Below are 22863 nucleotides of genomic sequence, written 5' to 3'. Positions count from 1 at the left end.
AAAATAAGTTTTCGTACATAATAAAATATGATTGAAATTACAACACGAAATCAAATATTTCTGTTCTGATATCGGAATATTTGTCAGGAATTGCATTCAGATAACCAAAAAAATTTAGTTACGAGAACATATCAATTATCGATATTTAGTTCATAGTTAAGACGTCCACCCACAACTGGAATAATTTTTGCATTTAAGCCTTTGTTTTCTTGTTAACATGGGTGGAAAATCAAAACAAAGTCAAAGAACTAAAAATAATGCCAGAGTAAGTACTAACAATACTGTAAATAAATATTGATATCTACTTACAGATGTTTAATATACTAATTAACGTTGTGTTTTATATTATAGCCATCAAGTAGTGGGCGCAGTGCAGAATTGCTTAATAATGTTATAAATACAGAATCCACATTTGGTGCTTTAAGCACTGGAAAAATGGTCCCTGCTCTGTTTCCAACGATGACAACTATAATTGACAATATATTATCTAATGAGTTTGTACTAGCTTTTAAAAAACTTAACAAAAAGGATCCCATAACCAGAATTAAGGTAATTTAATCTGGCTGAGAAGTATTATTAATCAAGAAAAAATATTTTTTTCTGTTGATGTGTTTGTTTTGATAAGTATATTAAACTTGTACCAAAAATAATATACTTTGCTTTTAAAAAGTCACTAACTTTCATTAATTTCTTTTATTTTCATTATTCTCTTCTTTACAAATTTATCTTAATTGAAAATTAAGACTAAGTTCACTTTTTTCCCTAATTACTGTTTTTATTCCATTGACCTCTGGTAATAATTTTATTATGTTTCAAATAGGCGTTACAAGAGCTTTTGGAGTTAATAAATAAAAGTGATATAGAGGAGGTAGTGGCTGCCCTTCCTAATTGGACTGTTTTTTACTTGATGCTGACTGTTGATAATGATCGAAAAGTTCGGGAATTTACACAGGTATTGAGACAGTACAATTGTTGAATTTTATTAGTTATTAGTAGTGCAAGTGCACTTAAGGTATTATCTGTTTAAATTATTTGGGACTATTTCTTATGTAAAGCAAAACCATTCAGAGTTAACTAGAAATTCTGGAAGGTTATGCTTTTATTCTAAATGCTGAAGTCCTGTAACCACAAGTTGACATGTTTATATTTATATTTCAAACTATTTTTATTATGAGCATGTAGTTTTTTTTTAAATAAAATAGGGGGCAAACAGGCAGGAAACTCACCTGATGGTAAGTGATACCGCCGCCCATGGACACTCTCAATGCCAGAGGGCTCGCGAGTGCATTGCCCGCCTTTTAAGAATTTGTATACTCTTCTTGAAGGATCAACTTCTGTGAAAAAAAATATCATTTTTTTGCTGATAATGAAATGGAAGGTCTTCCAGATTATTAATTACACATTATGTATTTTAAATTTAATGGTGGAGGTGTGCAGTACTTGTGTACTTCATAACGTTGACTGGAGTCGATACAGTCAACAATAATTAAATATTTCAATGATAATGAAGCCTGTAAATGTAACAAATTTAGGCTTGCAATGGTGCAATATTCAGCCGCAGCGGGCGCCGCGCCGCTCCGCACTTACGACGACTGCTGCCCGTGTGGCTACTGGCAGTCCACGATGATTACGGACCCGCGAGACATACTGCCTCCACACATCTCGATGTAAAACGTGCTTCTGTATTATTTCATTAATTTCCTATTTTTACATTACTATTATATCTCTTTTCGACGTAAATTATCCTAATGCAGTCAAACTATTGACTAATTATTCTTAGCAAATGTATTTACTACATATGTTAAATATAAATGAAAATTAATATCTTTCAGTATTTATTTTATTTTACATTCCACAATCGATCAAACAACCATTCTAATGTGTCCGTAGAGTACTTTTCCGGGAGTAAAATTGTCTGAAGCGATAGCATTTTGCAAGACGGAGATAATGGCACTCGTCCTGGACAACCTCATCGGAAATCCTGAAGCAATTTTAAATAAGAAGTGAGTAATGAAGTAATAGGAGACTTCAGCTAAACATATACCCGATAAATGTGTCTTCGTAAACAGGATAGAGGCGCCGGAGGAAAGACAGTCGGCGGCGTCGCGAGTGAGGGCCGGCAGTCTGGGCGCCCTCGGCCTGCTGCTGCGGTTGCTCCCTCCGCATCTTCCGCTGGATCCTGCGCTGCAGCCGCTGCTGTCGGCCGCCCCCTTCTGGAAGCTGCACGCGCACGACGACCATCACGTCAGGTCACTTCAAACGTACACTCTTGTCGAGTAATTCCCGTTCTCTTCCGCCCATAAATCACATTACTGTGTCGGAAATTAACTTAATCGCCTCCGTGACTTCGGTGACCGTTGCGACATCGAGGCTCGGCCCGACGAGACACGGTGACGATACGAAGTTTGTTCAGGGCGGCGTGGTTCGAAGCCGCGGGGCGCCTCATAGAGCGCGAGGGCGGGCGGCTGGGCGAAACGGTCGGCGGGCGGCTGAGCGCGGCCATCTTGGCGCAGCCCGAGAGGAGGCCCGACGTGGCCGCCGCTCGTTGGGCCGCGCTTCTGCTGATGCTGCGCGTGGAGGTCGGTAGTCAGGAAGTCCACCGTACTGTCGATCGACCGAGCGAACGGCGTTTTAACTCGGACCGATATTGTTTCAGGACTGGCAGAAGTGGGTGCAGAAGAAGGATCTCCTCGTCAAAAGACTCCTAGACACCATAGAGAACGGTATGGCCCATTTCGGAACGAAGTCGCTTCGGCTCCTCGGCATCTCTCATCCGAGACGTGTTTCGCAGGCGCCTGGGGCGACGCGAGCCTCGCCGGCGACATCCTGCTGCCGCTCTTGGCGCGGTTGCCCGAGGACTTGCGGTCGAAGGAGCTGTACGGCGACCTGACGAGGGCGCTATTCGCCGGGTGAGTTTCGGGGACTACCGGCGCGGAGAGGGCTCCGGGCGTCGGCGCCTGCGCGGCGTACGTTCCTTGCTCTCCGCCGGGCGCTCCTCCGGCCGCAGCGCCTCCGCGCATTCCGCCGCTCGCCTCTCGAGGCTCTCGATGTAGAGCCGCGCGTTGCTCTCGTTCACGTCCGAAGAGCGGCCCAGGAGCTTGAGCAGCGGCAGAGAGTCGCAGCGAGCCGCCGCGGCCAGCTTTCGCACTCGTCCCAGCAGCTCGACCGACGCCCGCCGCGTCTTGTCGCACGCGATGCGCAGGCGCTCCCTCTCGCCCCTCTTGTCGTGCAGGGTCGCGCGCAGCGCCCCGACGCTGTCCCGCCGCTTGCACATCTCGGCCCGACGCTTCGCGTGCTCCTCCTCGACGCCGGCCTCGAGCGTCTCCACGGTGTCGCTCAGGTTCTTCAGCTCGCTGTTGACTTCATTGATGTAGTTGAAGAGCGCGTAGTTCTCCTCTTCGCGCCGAGTGAACTCCTGCATCAGCCGGTCGACGTCCGTCTCCCCCGCGTACTCTTTGAGCGCGTCGAGGATGTCGACGTAGTTGTCGCGAGTCCGCGTCTCCATCTCCCTTCGCTCGAGCCTCTTCGCCTCGGCCTTGGCGTCGGCCGCGGTCAGCCTGACGGTGCCCTTGGTGCGCAGGAACTCCTCCAGTTTCGCCCCGTGGTCGAGTCGGCGCCGAAGCTCTCGGACTTCCAGCCGGTGTCTCCGGCGGTCGACGGCCGCTCTCTCCTCGAGGGCGTCCAACCTGGCGCACCACTCCTCGCGCTGATCGTACGTCCCGATCGCCTGCTCGACCAGCTCCAGTATTTCCGCCTTACCCTCCGTCAGCCTCCTCGTCCGAGTCTTCCGGAGGCCGTTGAAGAACCGGCGGTCGCGCAGGAGCCGGTCTATTCGAAGACGCATATCGTAGTTTTCGCCGTTAACGGTGTCGAACTTGGTCATCGCGGTGCTGAGCCTGTTTTCCAGGCGAGCGACGATCGTCCGGTTGCCGAGCGCGTCGCTCTCGCTCTCCCCCGCCGTCCCCTTGGACCGAAGCCGCTTGATCTCTCTCTGCATCTGTTTCGAGAGAAAATCGAGTTCGGCGACGTTGGCTCGCGACTCCCTGACGCGGGCCGCGCACTCGTCGCGCTCGGCGAGAAGTAGCCGGAGTCTTTCCTCGGAGCGCGCGTCGCGCAGCATGGCGGCGGCTCCTCTGCTCCGTCGTAGTCGATCGCAGACGCGTTCGAGCTCGGCGGACAGCGCGCGTAGCTGTCCGCGTTGGCGTCGCAGAGCGGGCCCCGCGCTCCGGCCCACGGCGCCGCGGTCGACCTCCATCACGCGAAATTGTCGCCGCAGCTTGGCCAGCTCGTCTTCTGCCATTTTCTCCATTTCTATATCTTCGCCGGGCGCCGTCATTTTCCTGAATTAATTCCGTAATATTTGTGTGTGGTGATGCTCAACCTTTCGACCCCAACTCGCGGCGTGAGGGTGAATCGCGGTTCGGTTGGATCGATCGCCCGGGGCGACGCCCCAACGACTGACCCGAATGTTGCAATCGAGCTAATTAGATTGACTACAGTCATTGTCGACTCTCTTGCTCGTTTCCATTTAGTATTATTCTTTGAAAAAGTTAAGTTATATCTTCATCGTATCGTATTTCAAAATAAATAAAACAAAATCTTTATTCATGATTATTTATTTCTACTGAGTATTAGATTCTTATTTGTTTTTTTACGTCTGAGGCGCGAACTAGCTGTAAACATGGAGGAGGCTTTTACCCTAAAAGGGGTCATACAAAAACTAGACCACTAAAAAAGAAATGTAACTTAAAAAAATTAAAACGTATACTAACACAACATAATTAAACAAAGAGTTATTATAATCGTGCGCTGTCCCTGAGGTGGAACCTCGATTGAACCCTCACGATGTCCTAAAGGTTACGGCTATCAATCGGGTTATTCCGTTTATACAGACTTAGAAGACATTCAAAGTGTTATACTTTTGATTCTTTTTTCACCTCCACCCGACTTGAACTACTAGAATAAGTAAAAAGTTAAATTTCATTTTAGTTATTTTAATATTGTATCATAAATAAAAATTCATATGTGTAGTCGTAACGATTTGAATTTTGTTTCAGTTTAGAACTAAAGAGCATATTAAATTCCAAAAGCGAGCGCCAAATTTGGATCGCGAGCGTGGCGGAATTCCTGAGGTTTCTGTCGATTCAGAGACACGACTTCGTCACAGAAGCGGTTTCGGTGGCTCATAGGACGTGGCTGCAGAGGATATTCGCCTCGCCGGACCCCGCCGCCCGACCGCATCTGATCAAATATTCGGTCGGCAAAATGGCCTCTCTGGTCAAATTCTGGATGAGACGGGCGACCGAGACGGGAGACGACGAGTGCGAAAAGATGATCAGATGCTTCTGGCAAAATTTCGGAGCGACCGTCGTCGCGCAGATAGACGCCGTCTCGCCGTCGGACGAAGACGTCGCCGCTCTTCTGAACCTGCACACGATAGCGTTCGAGTCGTTGCGCACCGGAGACGGGAAGAGCGAGAAGGCGTTGCGCTTCGACGACGAACCGGCGCCCGAGAGACGCGACTCGGCGCCCGAGGACGGGGCCGTCGCGGAGCGGTTCGCGCGCGGCGTCACCGATCTACTGTGCGTCGGCTGCCGCGCGTGGCTGGAGTGCGCGGAGAGGAGGGAGCTCCGCGCCGTCTTCCCGCCGCTGGTTTCGGCGCTGCGCCGGCTGGGCGACGAGAGGCTGTTCGTCGAGGTGGCGCGGGCGAAGGTCGGCGGAGGCCCCCACGCGCTGTACGAGCGGCTCTGGCGCGGTTGGCTCCGCGGGGAGGCGCTGCGGTGCCGCGCGCTCGTGCAGCTGCTGTTTCTCGCCGCGACCCATTTTACGGACCGCGAGCTGGAACTCGCGTACGACTCTTTCGACGAGGTACGGACGGTTTCGGCCTTCCCTCGTCCGGAGCCGCGGGCTCTAACGCCTCAAAATGAATATTGCGTTCGGCCAGATGTCGCCGGTCGTAGTGGAGTGGATCGTCTCGTCTTCCTTGGACCTGCGCCGACGGGCGGCCGACGATTGGCTGCGGGGTCGTCTAGTGACCGCGACGCTCGTCACGCTGAGCCGCCGTCGACGGCCCGACGCGGACCGACTCGTGCTGGACTGCCTCGAGCCTCGCGACGGAGGTGACTCGGCCGCGGCCTATCCGTCGAATCGTCCTCGCGAGTGACGTCCGAACGATCGTGACGCGCTTTCTGTCCGATTCGCAGAGGTGCGCGTGAGCGAGGAGGCGGTCGCCGGGGTGGTGCGGGCGCTGAGCGAGCCGCCCGTGCGCCGCGCGGCCGCCGCCGAGGTCTGCCGGACGCTGGCCGGATCCGACCGCGCGTCCGTCGCGATTCCTCTCGCCGAGCTGCTCTTCGACTGTAGCCTCGATACGGTTATATTTTATTAAAGTATTCCTACAGCTACTCATTAAACAATATTCATACAGTTACATCATACACAAAAGACAAAAACGGAATACACATTCAAACATAAACATAAAGCACAGTTTTACGTATTATATAACAAAGTATAAACTCATACTAAATTATAAGTACTAGGATTCATTGATCATTATAATAAATATTTAACATAAAGGAAGAAAAACAAAGCCATTATCACTAAAAGATACCAGAGTTTTAAAATATGTTTTTAAGCATTCTTTAGTCACATTCAATATATCCATTTGCTGGTAATTTGTGTTCTAATCTGAAGGTATACGAGACTGAGTTACGGAAATAGTTTTTATTAGACCGAGGAATTTGGATTAGTCGGGTTTGCCTCGTATTGTACGATGAAGGGATGGGTAAAAGTAAAGTTCTTTTTCTGTTATATTATCTATATTTCCGAGAAGCACATCTTACCATCCATTAGTATCTCCGAGTCTCCAACTAAATTCACCCGTTTAATTGTTGTATGAGTCTAAATCTTTTTCGGGTCGCGCCGGCCATAAAAGAACTGCCCGACTCTGCAGGTCGGAGACGGGCGTCCGACTGAGGGTGACGAGCGCGAGGAGAGCGGAGAAGAGGGCGAAGGCTGGCGTCGCCTCTGCGGGCCCCGCCTCGCGGCGCACGCCCGTCGCCGACTACACGCTTTGCTGACGAACACGTGAGTGGAAAATGGTGATAACGTGATAATGGATTAAATATCTTTAGAAATATCCAATTCGCGTATCGTTTCAGAGACGAGAGCCTCGACCCGGACCGAATAGAACGCTGGGTGTCCCTCTGTCGGCCTCTGCTCGCGGCCGGCGATCTCGACGAGACGGCGAAGGGTCTGCTCGCCGTGGACGTCGAGAGGTCGACGAGGACGGTGGAAGCCTTCGCCCTTCGCGCGGACTGCGTCTCCGGCCGCCTTCTCTGCCCCGTCGGGGACGAACGCGCCGCCCGAGGTCTCTCGGAACTCGTGGAAAGGGAGGAGACGGAGGGCTGGAGAGATCCCGAGTCGCGAGACGTGGCTCCGTTCGTTCGGGCGCTCGTCTTTCGCGCGGGTCTTTTGCGCGAAATGCTGAGAGGCCGGAGCGAGGAGGCGGAGACTCCGACCGGAGAGCGCTTCCGAGAGGCGTTCGCGGAAGTCTTGCACGACGCGGCCGCAGCGGGCTCCTTCTGCGAGGGATACGTTCACGTGAGGCGCTCTCTGACGTCCGACGAGAGAAGGGGGCGGGACGCGGGTGTCAGAGCGGAATTTCTATTTTCAGGCCCCCTTCTACGAAAGCGTGAAACGCTGCATGGAGCGGGTGGACGCCGCGATCGACGACGCGACCTCGCTGCTTCCCGAGGAGGACGCGAAGGAATTGGCGAAGTCGTTGACTCGACGGGCCCTCGACGCCGGCTTCTACTGGGCCTTCGCCCGTAAACTGTACCTCGACGGGACGAGGACGAAGGGGATCGAGGGCGTCCCGGACGAGCCGGGCGGAGACGCGGGTTTCGACGGAGCCGTCTTAGACCCGCTTTTGCTGGACGAGATCGTGACTCGCAGCGGCTTTTTCCACGTGACGCAGGTCTGTCTGAGAAAATATAGTCGACGATGACGCGAGTTATGAACGACTTTTCGCGAACCCAGCGCGTGCGCAATCCGCCTTTGACGGTCGAGTCTCGCCAGTTTCTCGCGAACCGCCGAGATTCTTTCTAAAATTTTTTTTTTTTTTTTTATTAGGACAAGCACCTGATATAAATTGACATAGATACAAAAATATATATAAAAAGTGGTGCCATCCCTATAACATGTGGACGCCACCAGCGAAATCAAGTAAATTCAATATACAGTGTTAATAGAAACGACAATAAAATTTAAAATACAAAAGAATTAATCTGTTTGAACTAAGAAAATAAATTATCGGTACTGGGTCCTGATTCTGATCTTAGCTGAGGCCAGAGAACCATGAAAAATGTCAAAACTCTGTGCAATTTCATTATGGTAGCGACATAATCTATTAATTGGAGAGTTTCTGGCAACGTCTGTCCGACAATGTGGGATGTGAAAACATCTTCGATTGTACAAACGACTCCCGACCCGAGGAACTTGTATGGATAAACGTTCTAAAATTTCTGGGCAATCCACAAGTCCGAATTACCTTAAATGGGTATAGCGAGTCGACGTTTGCCCTACGAACGCTCAGAGATTCCGAGGTATAAAAATTTAACCTATCCTCATATTTACTTAAAATTGCACATTTATTATTTTTAAAGGATAAATGGTATAAAAACTTTTTGGCGCCCTCTCCGGCCTCGCCGAATAGGTTATATACATTGGAGACCAAAGACAACTGTTATATCTTGTTGAATACGTTGGTATAATTTCACATCATCAGCATACATTTTAAAATTGCACTTTAAACTATATTATAATGTCCATGTTAAAAAGAAACGTGAAAAGTTGGACCTCCGTTACTCTAAATTGTACCGGTTGCTCGGAAGGCATTCCACGTCATCAGTACAAAATAAATTATTGATCTACAAACATGTCCTGACACCTGTATGGACTTATGGTTGCCAGCTGTGGGGCTGTACCAGTAATAGTAATATCCAAGTAATTCAACGATTCCAAAACAAAGTGCTCAGGGGAATAGTCAATGCTCCCTGGTACATTCGCAATTACGACCTCCATCGGGACCTTAATGTAGAGGACGTCACCACATTAATAAAAAGACTGCTGGAGCACACGAACATAGGCTCCGCCATCACGTGAATGTCGAGGCTATTCAACTCCTTGACACCACTGACCTAGAGAGAAGATTGAAAAGGATAAAACCATTTGTACTAGTGACGAAGTGTTACTGTACTTTAATATTAAGTGCTAAACAGTGAATGAAAAAAAAATATTGAACACGAGAACAGTGTCTTTCCTTTAATAGAGACTATGAGTAGCGTTATTGGACACTTACTTATGATAATTAGGTTAGACTTAAATTACTTATTGGTCTTAAGTTAGGCTAGATCGTAATGTTCCATGATGTCATAGTAAAGACACGTGTATATAAAAACACTTTAAATTATATGCTAAGTCATTTACAAAAATTATAAAGAATAAAAGCCCTAAGTGTGATCCCTGTGGTACACCCATAGGTATAGGCTGACCGTTAGACACATGCCCTCGGATCTTTACCAGTTGTGTCCTATTTTTTAAGTATGAGTCGAACCACCTAAACAATGACCCATTAATGCCCATGGAAAAGATCTTCTGCAGTAGTAAATCGTGGCAGATGAGGTCAAAAGCCTGACAGGTCGGTTTATATCGAGATTTATGTCGAAATCCTACTAAACATCCTCCCCTCCTCAGGTTCGAGGCGGAGTCCGAGGACGATACTTGTCGGCGATCCGAGGGTGGTACTTGGCGCAGGGATTCGCCTCCGATCTCGCGGCCTCGGAGCGCAGAGAGCTGTTCGTGCTCAAGCTGACCTCCGCGCTGGCGTCGTGCGGCCTCGAGCCCCTCATGGACGACTACTATAAGTACTGCGACAAGATGTTCAACGACAGGTATCCACCGCGTTCCCCCTCGTCCCTCGTCCTCTGGCCGGCGAGAGACGAAACGTGAACGACCCTCGTCCTCCCAGAGATTACTGGAAGGTGCCCTGGAGCGTCGTGAGCTGCGAGATCGGCGCGCTGGACCTGCTGCGCGAGGTGGTGGAGGCCGGCGCCTGGGAGCTGGACGCCGCCACCTGGGACTTCGCCAACATCGCGCTCTGCTCGGCGCTCGCCTCCCTGGCCGGGACGCCCTCCGACCTCCTGCCTCGCACCAAAGTGGCCGCGGCGGGTCGGGCGGCCCTCGGGCTCTTCGCGAGCGTGGCCGGTTTCGTGGAGAACGTCCGAGCCGAAAGCGAGCGCCGCCGGCCGAGCGCGCACGTGGCGTCGCTGCCCGGCGAGTGGCGGGACATCTTCGCCCCGGCCGCCCACACCGACGTTCTGACGCTGCAGGCTCGACTCCTCGAGCGCGCCGTCGCGCCGGGCCGAGGCCGAACGACGGCGGGCGAGGCGGCGCTGACGGACGCGACGGCGGCGGCGCTTCCCTTCGTCCGCTGGGAGCTGGCGGCGGCGGCGCGACGAGACTCCGACCTGTCGCTAGAGAGGCTGACGCGCATCGCGCTCGAGGCGCTGTCGCGCGACTCGACGGCGCCGGTCCACCGCTTGGCCTACGCCGCGCTCGCGACTCTCGCCAAACCGCTCGTGCTCGAAGACGGTGATGCTCCTTCGCGTGACGATAGACAGAGACGAGACCGTTCTCGCGTTCCGAGTCGTGACGATGAAAATATTGTTTTTCAGTGGCGAAGTTGAAATCGGCCAGCGAGCGAGAGAACGAGGAGGAGGACGCGAAGGTCTCCCTCTCGCTGCGGCCCTACTTGATGGCCCTGAAGCGACGCGCGGCCGACCTGCTGCCGGACAACGGGTGAGTCCGATCGTCTCTCGCGAGTTCGAGTCGGTCTTCGGACGTCTGCAGATCTCGACTTTCCAGGCGTCCCGAGGAGGAGCCCCCGGCCGAGTGGTGGGACGGCGCCCGCGGGTTTCTCCTGACGGCGCTGGCCGCCCTCCGCCACGCCGATCTCGCCGGGCGCGACCTCGTCCACCACTACCTGGAGTGCCTCGGGTGAGCCGACCGACGGGAGCGCGACCGTCGACAGACGTTGCGAGTGGACGATGACGCGCCAGGGTTCGTTGCAGGGACAGCGAGACGATCGGGGACGTCCTGGCCGTGGCCGTGCGGGCGTTGCCGGCGGAGGTCGAGCGCGCCTCGGGCCCCGACGGCGGAGCCCTGCCGCCCCGCGTCGCCGACTATTTCACGTCCGACCCTCCCCTCGGCGGCCCGGGCCTAGGGGCCGACGGGCGGTCGGCCGCGGGCCGCGTGGCCTGCCGCGTCGTGTTGTGCGCGGCGAGGAGCGCCGGGGCGGCCGTGAGGGCCCACTGGAGCGCGTCGAACCCCCGGAGCGCCGACGCGTTTCGGCGCCTCGTCGCGCTCGCGGTCGCTCCGCCGCTGATCGAGGAGCAGCTGCGGCGCCTCAGGGAGCGCGCGCGCGAGGACCTCGAGGACGTCGAGGTGACGGTGTCGCGGGCCGGCGGCCAGGGCGAGGTGCGGGCGAGGGCGCGCGTGGAGGAGCGCTGGGCGGAGGTGACGGTGACGCTGAGCGCCGCGCACCCTCTGGAGCCGCCCCGCGTGGAGGCGCCGCCGCAGCGCTCGCCGGCCGCCTCGCAGTTGCACTGGGTGCGCGTGTACCTGGCCTACCAGAACGGCTGGCTCGTGACGGCGCTGCGCCTGTGGAGCGAGGCGATGCGCTGCCGCGTGGACGCCGCGGCGCAGTGCTACATCTGCTACTGCCGCCTGCACCCGACCACCGCGAGGCTGCCCAACGTGCCCTGCCACACCTGCAACAACCGCTTCCACTCGGCCTGCCTCGTGAGTGCCCGTCGCGATTGGACCGCGACGACGACGGTCGTGTGACGGTCATACTTCATAATTAAGCATCGTCATCAATGACTCCAAGGAATGAATGAATACTTGGCGTGGACATGTTCACTGACGTTCAGTTCGGACGACTCCTTCCTTTTGACCCCATTCCACGAAGAGCGGGTCGAATCGTCGACGACTTATCCTTCGCCGGATCCTCTAGCGCTGGGCTGGTCGCGTAGAGATGTGGGGGCATTTTCTACCGCATTTACCATGGACAGTGTTCAGAGAGGTGTTCGGATTGAGATCTGCAGCTGAGTTTCATCATCGGACGTCGAGGAGAATACGAAATTCCAGTCGTATCACCTCGACGACTGACCGTTTTTCAAGGCAGTTTTCGCCGCGCAACGCACGTTGTGCCCACTTAACGTTCGACTTAGGGTACTCCAAGAAAGCAGCGTACACATTTTTAATAGGCCGGCAACATACTCGCTTGCTATATTGAGTGTCCATGGGTTGGTATCGCTCGACATCGGGTGAGCTTCCTGCGAGTTTGCCCCCTTTGCTATTAAAAAAAATTACAATACAGGGTGTCCCAAAAGTCGACGTCAAGTCGTCGTCAATTTTCTCCTAGGTTATGCCACACCAGTTATCAGAAAAATTAAAAAAAAAATTAAGTCATGTATTTTTGAAGTTATGGAAATTTTCCTTTTATTCCAGAAAATGTACACCATGTGACAGTTTTTTCATTCCTGTTGTTACAAATATTTACTTTTTGCCAATTTTTTTCTCTTACGTCATCCCGAATAGTGCTTTATGTAACCTATGATCCTAATCACTCCAACTTGTAGGAAAATGTCATTTTATACCGTACCAAGTTTTCAAAATTAATTTTTCGCACTAGTTCAACTGATCGTCCCGAAAAAAAATGTACTACTCCAGTTTGGCAAGCAGCTTTAAAAGTTCGCGCATTTAATAAGGATTCTAACGTGGTTTAACACTTACTTCATTATTTCTTAGATCGGCCATAAAAAATTTTTTTGTTAAACAGTCTGTTTTTAAAAATTTCTCTGGAATTACAAAAAACGATTATAGTGTACCCAAAGCGTTCCTAACAACCACAGCGTGGTTAAAATAAGATGGCGTAAAGTGTGAGCGACACAGATAGTGACGCTACTTATTGCTATTGACACACGCACTACAGGTCAGTACGCAACGCTCCTTCGTTTACTACGCATCTTTTCGTATTCGCTGGTGTTATTTTGTGTTCTAATTACTTTGGCTTCGTTTACGGACTTGTTTGCTTGTGATTTGGATTTTACATTTGTGATCTACGACGACCTTTACTTTTCCCTGGACTTACGTGTTATTGTGTATTTGTACCATACCATGGCTACGTACACTACACAGGAATATGCTAACATGCACCTCATTTATGGGGAATGTTTGTGTAATGCCAGTGAAGCCGCTAGACGGTATCGCGAGAGATACCCTAATGCAGATCGCTATCCGCATCACAGAGTTTTTACCAATGTGCACCGTCTACTGTTCTCTGAGGGCCAACTGCCAAACCAAGTGCAAGGTGAAGGTAGAATTTCACTACTCTACGAGGCAGTTGTCCTTCAAGCAGTTGATGAGGACCCAAGTTGTTCGGTACGTGGAATTGAGGCCAGCACAGGTGTGCCCAAAAGTACAGCTCACCGAATACTACAAAAAAATGAGTTCCATCCATTTCATGTACAGCGAGTACAATCCTTATTACCTCGAGATTATGAACCTCGGGTTGCTTTTTGCCAAACAATAATTCAAAAACACCGAGAACACCCACAATTCTTAGAAAAAAATGGACTGGAATTTTGAACGGAAAAGTCATAGCGCCTTTTGAGCTACCAGAAGTTTTAAATGCTGAAATTTATTTAGATTTCTTACAAAATCATTTGCCCAATTTGCTGGAGGACGTGCCGCTTACTATTTTACGAGATATGTGGTTCCAGCAAGATGGTTGTCCAGCGCATTACAGCCGCCCGCTCACCCGATTTAAATCCTCTTGATTTTTTTAATGGGGAGCAGTAAAGTAAAAGTCTATTCCAAGTCGATTCAAAATGTAGAAGAGCTTAGACAGAGAATAGCGGAAGCAGTAGAATTTGTGAATAATGGACGATTTTCCCGCTTCATTTCACGATCTTTTTTAAGGAGATGTCGAGCCTGTATTGCAGCTGAAGGACGGCAATTTGAACATCTTTTATAAAAAAAGTAATAAATCTAATCATAAAAAAGAAACTGTCTATTTTACTTATTTGCGTCCGTATGTCATAAGCGTCACTACCTGTCTCGCTCACATTTTTTGGAATGTCTCTCTCCATCTTATTTAAACCACGCTGTGGTCATTAGGAACGTTTTGGGTGCGCTAGAATCATTTGTTGTAATTTCAAAGAGATTGTTAAAAACAGACTTTGTTTAACAAAAAAAATTCTTATGGCTGATCTAAGAAATAATGGACTCAGTGTTATACCACTGTAGAATCCTTATTAAATGCGCTAACTTTTAAAGCTACTTGCCAAACTAGAGTAATACATTTTTTTTCAGGACGATCAGTTGAAGTAGTACGAAAATTAATTTTGAAAACTTGGTACGGTATAAAATGACATTTTCCTAAAAGTTGGAGTGATCAGCACAGAGTTTAGGATCATAGGTTACAGAAAACACTATTTGGGATGACGTAAGAGAAAAAAATTTGGCAAAAAGTAAATATTTGTAACAACAGGAATGAAAAAACTGTCACATGGTGTGCATTTTCTGGAATAACAAAAAAAATATCCATAACTTCAAAAATACATGACTTATTTCTTTTTAATTTTTCTGATAACTGGTGTGGCATTACCTATGAGAAAATTTCGACTTCACGTCGACTTTTGGGACACCTGTATATTACCATTTTGTTTTACAGCGCAAATGGTTCAAAACTAGCAAGAAGTCCAACTGTCCCCTGTGTAGGACCGTGTTCTAGCTGCGGCGCTGCATTGCTTCCGAGTCATCTTTTATTTTAATTTTGAAACAATTTTGTTTTAAGTGTTTATAATTTTAAAATAAAATAATGAAGATTGAAATGTTGAAAATTGAGATTTCTCTAGTTGTAAACCTGAATCGTCAGAAAATTGTGTTCAATAGTTTAAATAAGTTTTAAAAACCTATTATTACTAATATTTGGCTGAGCTATTTTTGAGGCTTCTTTAGTGCTCCTGAAACTATGCGTCCCGTGATATCAATAAATAAAACCAACAATTTAATTTACACACATTTTTCACACAGTAATAATACAGTATTGAGATCAACTTACAAGACTAGAATTAAAATTTACGATCGTATTCCTAAAATAGGATGAGTACTAATCGTAAATGAGATCGACGTAGACCTAGAGATACAGGTGGGTGGGTTAAGTACTAATTCTTAGATACTATGATTATATACGAGTACTTCCTAAGAGTAAACATCTTATCAATATTCCTTACAAATGATGTTCACACATTCTTTTCATGTTTGTAGCCTAATATGGTTAACAGTCTTAAGTTTTTCTTAACGCCTGGCATGAGAGCAGCCTCTACAGCTAAGTAATAATATTAAAGTAATTGATAAATGTTAATATGATTTCATCACGATTCATCTTTAGTGTTTCTTTATGGCATGATTTGTGAGTTTACTTTTCAGTCCTGTTCCGGTTGATCCAGTCGACGTCCTCATAGAAGCGTGGGTCGCTTACCATGAGTGAAGCACGCTTATAGAAGAAGTAATAGCCGGGTGCCACTGAAACATGAATATAATGTATAATAATCTAATCAATTTCCACATTTGAGCAATTATTAACAGTATGGTGATAACAAGGGATGCATCCTATAATGGTATATCTATCAATAAGCATTAGTATTAGATACAATAATATTTCTTTAAGAGTATCATATCGGCAAAGAGGCGTAGTGCTGCGTCCCTAGTCATACCAAGTATTACTTACTACATCTTTGAAGTGTAAATAAAACCATAACAAGGGGTGTAGAGACGGATTCTGTATCATCCCACTTTTCAATCATCCATGCAGACTGCAAAGCAATGGATAGCAAAAAATATGCTAAAATCACAATTCCAGCCATTCTGAATTTGCGGCTCAAAACTTCCATCAACCCAGCCTGCATAAAACAAAAGAAAAATTACAAACACAAAAACAATGTGAATGTTTCAGTCTAAATTATTATCTACTATCTAGCCTAGAAAACACTTACTTGAAAAAGATATGTAGAGAATAATGGTATCAAAATTGATGTTATTGCCAAGACTAGGCACAAATCCTGAAAACTAACGCGATTTATTAATTTTTGACTTCTAGAACATTTGTAATTAATAATATAGTCGAAGACAAAAGAAAAACTTTTCATACAAGAACAACAGAAGAAGTCCACCACGACTCTTTGGAAAGAGACTCCAACAATTAAATAACAAATCACAGCACATAAATAACATCTGAAACACCAAACATGTCGAGTATCTAGGCACCGATACTTTCATGTTGCCTTCTGCTTTAATAAGAAATAAACAACTGCTCGAAAAGAAACAATCAGTACGATAATAATTTAGAAAATATATATCAAATAACAATTATGTAGCCAAGTTTTATTTGTAAATTACAAACAAAAAAACAATCATAGATCAATGGATAATAAATTTCCATTAGATGTCAACTTATAAAATGGAGTAAATCCACAGACTTAAAGAGGTAAAATAACACGTAATGAGTTATAAGCACAGAATCTAACATCCGAACATTATCCACAGTCAGTAGACACTAAAGAATATACAAACGTCAAATTTGATAAAACTATATCTAAGGTATAGAAGAAGTTCAATGTAAGTTTTCAGTTATTAAATAGGTTAATAATTTATAACACTTTAAGATAATAATGAAGTTGAAAGAAATTTTCATTTCACCTTTTTTACATTGTGAGCAGAGTATTTATTTTCAATTTAAAGACAATAAAGTACTATAAGAACAATAAATAAAGAAGTCATAAGTGACTGTGCAAGTCATCAACTACAAATAGATTTTTTAAAAGACTGGTTAATACTTGTTAGCGATCAATAATCATATTTGAAAAAATACCAGTCCGATAAAACATATGAATATGAATAATAATGTGGATGTTGGAGTATTTTGTTGAGCTGAGGTTAGCAAAGGAGACAAAATTCCTTTTTTATCCATAATCTAGTTGTTTTTATATAGTGTTTGTTGTATCACTTTCTCAAAATTGATTAAAAACTAAAATTACTACTCTGTATGACTACGGCATAAAGAGGCCACAGATAAACGTTTTGGAATATATTCTAGATAAGCTAACAAAACATTAAACTGTGACAAGTGTGTATTAAGTGTTTATAAAAATATGGTAATCAACTACTTAGTACTTTAAAGTATTTTACAACCCATTACCCAAAGAAAATATTGTGCTTATATCTACGTTTAGTAAGTAATAATTTGAATAATTTTCAAATAACATCTCATAGGCAGTCATGATAAAGAACTGCCTCCGCGACAGGAAAAGCAAGTATATTATTATGCACATTAAAAAAATCTCGCTATCCATAACGAAGTTTGTTTTGAAGATTTTAGTTAACAATATAGATTAAATTCGAATTAAAGACTTTTATACAATACATACATACTAACAATGTTAGTGAAAAGTTGGTCAGTGAAGAATTGCAACTCATTTTTGTCATGGATTACAAAGAAAATTTTACTAGTTAGTGGTTTTCACAGAGAATCAACAGCAGAGCATGCCGTTTAGTACAAGATGAGTTCAGACCTATGTTCTGAAGATGTGATTCAACTTACTGTAAGTAATAAATTCAATGTCTATTTAAAGCGTTATTTTAATGCCATTTGAGACTATAACTTAAAGGCTGTTATTAAAAATCTTGATTATCACATTGAGCTGTATATATAGAAGGATTATGAGAAAGTGTAGAAATAATTTATCTTTTTATGAATTGTTTTAAAGTATAGTTTTTGAGCATTATTTTGTATATAAAAAGGAGAAATAAAGCAACACTTAGTACTCGATGACAATTCGATTCGAAAACAGGGTGGGCCGGGTGCCGGACGAACAGGGGTGGTCGCGGGCGGAGTCGAGCTCGGCCGCCAGCTGTTGCTGGCGGCTCGCGCAGGAGACACAGCCCTCGTCTTGGAACTAATGGCGGCCGGCGCGCCCTTCACTACAGACTGGCTGGGCACGTCGGCTCTGCACCTCGCCGCCGCCAACGACCACGCCGACACCTGCGCCGTGCTATTGCGCGCCGGAGTGAGCCGCGACGCGCGCACTAAAGTGGAGCGCACGCCGCTTCACCTGGCCGCACACGCCGGCCACGAGCGTGTCGTGTCTCTGCTGCTGGCGCACGGCGCGCCGCCTGACTGCCGAGATATGCTGCGCATGACGCCGCTGCACTGGGCCGCCGCCCGAGGCCACGAGGGGGCAGCGCTCGCGCTGCTGCGAGCCGGCGCCGACTCGTCTCTGCGTTGCAAGTTCCGTCAGCGGCCTAAGGACTTGGCGCTGCGCCGCGGGCACCAATCGCTGGTGGCGCTGCTGGCTCGCGCCGAGCTCGACGCCGCCACCGGTACCAATTAATCCATCACTAGCATTTTAATGATATATTATCTAGTCTAGACATCTTATCCACGATTTAATATATTATTTAAAATTGAAACATCAACATACTTTAATTTAAAAACACTGATAAATTTCAGATCAGTTGGTGCAAGAAAAGAAGTCATCACCCGAAGTGAGCAAAGACATTCCTGGTACTTATAATAATTATTGTATTGATTTAAAATGACCATAACGATGAATGTTATCGATGGTCTTCAAAGGCTTAAAAAAAATTAATTTCATTAAACGTCAGGTGGTTAAATAGAATGAATAGGTCTCCCTAAAGTACATGTAAAATGTCTAACCTAAGATTACCTTCGTTCAACAGGACCAGAACTGAAATCGCCAGCTAAAACGCAAGACGACAAGCCATCCGGGACGGAGACAAAAAATAAGGAAAGTTCGAGTCTAGTGTTATCAATTGTCGAATCGAGTGGTGTATCTTGATAAACAAGTGTGTGCTTAGGCGGCGGCGGCGCTGTTGCGTCGGCACGGCATCACGCTGCTGCCCACGGACACCGGAAGTACGCTACTCACGGCACTGCAGAGCGGACGCACCGTCGGCTTGTCCGGTAACCCTCCACTCTGTTGTCTCTTAAAACGATTAATGTTATTTAAAACTAAGTAAAAGCTCGCTCGTTCCCCGTCGAGGACAGACGCGGGCAAGCTGCTGCTGAAAGAGAGCGGGGGCGCGAGGCCTCTCAAGATCGTTCTAAACAGAAACAACCTCACGCGCCTCGTGGCGGTGACGCCGCAGCGGCGGGAGTCGCGAGAGGAGGAGGCCGCGGGGTGCGGGGCGGGTTGCGGGGCGAGGAGGGAGTTGGCGGCGGTGAGGGCGGCGTTGGCGGCACTCACGGACCAACTGGCCGCCGCCCAGCGCCGACTGGCCGCCTTGGAGGGCACGAGTCGGACCGCGGACTAGTCGTTAGATACCTAAAGCGGATGCCGTACTGTTAAGTTTTAATTAAACTCTTTTTAAAACTTATTTCTTTTATTTACATTAGACTCTAGTTCGTTCTTCGCTGATGGTGAGAGTCGAAAGCCTAAAATGCGTCTAACTGCTTTTCCATTTCAATGTATTCGTCGTGGCCCGACGGTGGGAACCGACGACGAGTGAGGACGTCAGTGATGCGACCGTTGCCTGGCCTGCAGCACCTCTCGGAACTGCGCCAGGATGTGGTTCTCCCTCTTGGCTCGCTCTTCCTTGCTGAAGGCTGCCAACGCGCGCTTCTCGTCCGCCGAGTAGATCTGGTTCTCCTTGCGGATTCGCACCGCTTCCATCCTCCGGTGCCTGCTGCCGCTCATGACGTACCCGACGGACTCGTAGGATGCGATCTCGTCCGAGGTGAGGCCGATCTCGCCTCGGCGCGGGATGCGCTTGCCCTCGGCGACAAAGGCGGCCATGGCGGCGCCCTCGCCTGGCAGCAGCGCCCGACCGAAGTCCTTGTGGCCGAGTTGTGGGCCAGAACGGGGCGCGGGGCCGATGATTTCTTCGCCCACGACCGCCCTGGCATCGGCCTCTTTGCCCTTCTCCACCCACACCTCCTGCTCGTCGGCGCTGGAATCATCGCTCGAGCTTCTTCTTTTCTTTTTGGCTTTCTTACGGGCTTTCTTGACCTTCTTTAACTTTTTCTTTAATTTTTTCAACTTCTCTTTTGTCCCTTTGCTTGACTTTTTGCTTTTTTTCTTCTCCTTACTCGTTTCGGACGCGTTTGAATCTGGTTCTTCTTCGGAACTGTAAATTAAAATCTTTATAATAAATTATCTAATTCTAGTATTAATGGAGCAACAGATAAATATTTTTTTAGGCCTAATAATGAACAGCAGTATCAATTAATTCTATGAAATAATGATAAATATGACTTACTCAGGCCTCAATGGTGATTTGCCCCAAATAGAAGAAACCCCAACTTCACCGATTCTCTCCCTTTCTTCTCTCCGTGCATCCAAAAACTCTTCTTCTTGAGGTTTGTAACGACCTCTAGCAGCCTGACCTCCACTGCCTAGCCCTAGAAGTTTCAAATAACTACTAAGTTCCTAATACATACTACTCATTATTGAATAACTTTTTTATCATTTCATTAAGGTAAATTGTAATAATAATGTAGTTGCCGCTTTGTACTACTTTGTGGGTCTTGATTTTACATACATAGTAAAGCACTGTTAAATCTATGAAATCCATTGCTACACAGTAGTTTCAGAACTGAGAAGTGTGTGCTTATTCTAGTGACTGTGCCTTAAGGCTAGCTTCAGTTTGCTCATCTTGAAAAACTTACATTATTATTTATGTTATGTTGAGTTATAAATACATATCTATAATTTTATTCATTATATATATATATCTATATTAACCCTGAATATATAAGAATAAGAGTATATCTAGGTATTACCTTACCTTCCACAGCCTATATAATTCAAAGTAATATGTACATAATATTATTATTAATTTATATAAATTTTATAAATAAAAATATGATACATGATTACAATCTAAGAGTCTTAGGTGTAAAGTGTGACAGTAGTAACCTGTTATTGACAGGATTCAGATGATTTTATGTTTGTACACATATGTAAATATAAAATAATTGTACAAATATTAAGAATATTTATTAATCGTCAGTTTTAAAGATTATATTTGATACTTTTGTGAGTTGGCTTTTAATATAATGATTCAGGTATTATATATTTCCATATAAGTTATTGTACCTTGGCAGCCATAGGTTCTTATTGTTTGTTCTCCATGCGCAGTGGTATGTTTTAGTAAAGTGTTGTGCAAAAGAAAATTTAAAGTTGTAAATACAATTTTTCATGTATGGCATAATTTTACACAGAAAAAGCCTTTTATTAATATTTTAGGTTAATTAGGACAATTGCTTTAAAAAAAATTGTTCTATGGCTAATATACAGTCAAGATTGGTTATAATTTAGATTCCACCAACACCATATAAAGAAGTAAAAGTGTTTTATAGAATGGGTTATGGGTCAAACAAAAGCATCAGCAAATTTATCAAATGAGGATTGACCATACCTCAAGTATGTAAGTAAATAGATGCTGTACTTAGAGAAATAAAAAGATTATCAGATTTCAAGTAATACCCTTTTATATCTTTGCATTAAGAGTCCTTGCACTCAAGTAAGACAAGGCAAGCATGTTGGTTGCCTATTATGAAGTTAAATTTGTTACACCATCATAAATTATTTTATGTGTAAGTCTACAAAGTAAAAGGCATGTCATGTAAACTAATAAGTTACTAGACTTAAAACTACTAAACTTCTACTCTTAATATACAATTATTATAAAAATGCTGCAGTTACCTTCAAAAGCCTTGACTAGTTCATTAAATCAAGTAAGGCATTGTAAATTACTACATAATGTTTCTTGTATTTAATTGTATAAAATATCTAGTTAACTATTTAAGAAAGGAATTATTTTTAATAACCCACATTCAATTCAGATAAAAATAATCTCTATATCCAATGACATACCACTCCCAAGACCTCCACCATCACCCACTCTGAACGAGCTTCTTCCTCTTTTTCGATCTCTGCTTCCGTCTCGGTCTCTGATACGATCAAGTCTGTTTCTATTATCCTCTCGGCTTTTGTTACTTGGTTTTGTTTCTTTATATAATGGACTTCGATGGCGTTCCCGACTTCTACTTCGTTTTCTTTCCATGCTACCATGTCTACTTCGCTCACGATCACCGCCCATTCCTCTTATTATGAGTTAAGACTAAAATGCGTCAGTCAAACTATTATATGTTATAAAGCCGCCGGACGCACGTCCCGATTATTATTGTTTACAGTTTTAAAATCAAAGATATGTTTATAATACATAATCGTAAGTACTAAGTTGACCAAAATCTTTGCTATGTAAATACCACAGATGAGTTAGTAATTAGCTAGCAAGAAAGCACAGTGACAGCTGACAGTGATAACACACATATGATGTTATTTCTTTTTTTTGAAGATTTTATGATATATAATATACCGTTGATCTTTGAATTGAACTTTGACCGTTTTTACATAATAAATTGTCAGTATTTTTTAAGTTTTGTGTATCAAAAGGGTTTGTAACTTTAGCAAGTATTTAATAAATAACAATAAACACACACGCACACCTTTTGGCATGTTTATTGCTCAATATATTTCATTATACACTATGTTTACTAGTTTTATTTACAGTCAAGTTGACACGTTGACATTTTTTTTTGGAATGGAATTTCGCTGTTGGCTTAGTGGGACCTTGACTGGAAATGGGCTTTTCCCGCGACTAGCGCGAGGGCGTCTCCTGCGAGACTTGGACTTTGTCCCCTTTTTTGTCGGG

At 46.0% G+C, this 22863-nt stretch overlaps 4 protein-coding genes across 7 annotated transcripts; 2 read left to right on the top strand and 2 right to left on the bottom strand.

Moving 5' to 3' along the window:
* Positions 1-14960, top strand: LOC123715459 (E3 ubiquitin-protein ligase listerin). Of its 2 annotated transcripts, none has more exons than XM_045670480.1 (21): positions 1-265; positions 352-549; positions 821-952; positions 1533-1667; positions 1891-2003; positions 2070-2249; positions 2414-2579; positions 2657-2723; positions 2792-2909; positions 5058-5868; positions 5945-6119; positions 6204-6370; positions 6950-7083; positions 7158-7599; positions 7673-7975; positions 9754-9950; positions 10028-10650; positions 10734-10857; positions 10924-11055; positions 11130-11859; positions 14798-14960. In XM_045670480.1, exons 1-21 carry the CDS (start codon positions 218-220, stop codon positions 14855-14857), a joined length of 5055 nt encoding a protein of 1684 aa, XP_045526436.1. In that variant the 5' UTR covers positions 1-217; the 3' UTR covers positions 14858-14960. The 2 variants fall into 2 exon arrangements, with proteins under 2 accessions (XP_045526436.1, XP_045526427.1); XM_045670471.1 differs by having other exon boundaries at positions 2070-2276.
* A 172-nt stretch (positions 14961-15132) lies between these two features.
* Positions 15133-16585, bottom strand: LOC123715473 (transmembrane protein 138-like). Its single transcript, XM_045670492.1, has 4 exons — positions 16277-16585; positions 16122-16194; positions 15857-16028; positions 15133-15651 (listed from the first exon to the last, which is right to left on the bottom strand). The coding sequence occupies exons 1-4, from the start codon at positions 16402-16404 to the stop codon at positions 15545-15547; spliced, it is 480 nt and encodes a 159-aa protein (XP_045526448.1). The 5' UTR covers positions 16405-16585; the 3' UTR covers positions 15133-15544.
* A 655-nt stretch (positions 16586-17240) lies between these two features.
* Positions 17241-19517, top strand: LOC123713183 (poly [ADP-ribose] polymerase tankyrase-1-like). 3 transcript variants are annotated; one of them, XM_045666743.1, is made up of 7 exons: positions 17241-17279; positions 17651-17726; positions 17976-18504; positions 18635-18688; positions 18865-18928; positions 18998-19108; positions 19193-19517. In XM_045666743.1, the coding sequence occupies exons 2-7, from the start codon at positions 17685-17687 to the stop codon at positions 19491-19493; spliced, it is 1101 nt and encodes a 366-aa protein (XP_045522699.1). In that variant the 5' UTR covers positions 17241-17279; positions 17651-17684; the 3' UTR covers positions 19494-19517. The 3 variants fall into 3 exon arrangements, with proteins under 3 accessions (XP_045522699.1, XP_045522689.1, XP_045522707.1); XM_045666733.1 differs by lacking the exon at positions 17241-17279 and adding an exon at positions 17299-17356; XM_045666751.1 differs by lacking the exon at positions 17241-17279 and adding an exon at positions 17317-17356 and having other exon boundaries at positions 18865-18932; positions 19003-19108.
* LOC123713201 (NKAP family protein CG6066) lies at positions 19502-22419 on the bottom strand. The gene is made up of 3 exons (XM_045666763.1): positions 22023-22419; positions 20404-20545; positions 19502-20271 (listed from the first exon to the last, which is right to left on the bottom strand). Exons 1-3 carry the CDS (start codon positions 22246-22248, stop codon positions 19659-19661), a joined length of 981 nt encoding a protein of 326 aa, XP_045522719.1. The 5' UTR covers positions 22249-22419; the 3' UTR covers positions 19502-19658.
* Positions 22420-22863: the final 444 nt, after the last annotated feature.

The sequence above is a fragment of the Pieris brassicae genome, chromosome 1 (assembly GCF_905147105.1).
Source record: "Pieris brassicae chromosome 1, ilPieBrab1.1, whole genome shotgun sequence".
NCBI classification, from domain to species: Eukaryota; Metazoa; Arthropoda; class Insecta; order Lepidoptera; family Pieridae; genus Pieris; species Pieris brassicae.
Note: the sequence above shows the minus strand (reverse complement) of the source record. Positions and strands in the feature narration are given on the sequence as shown.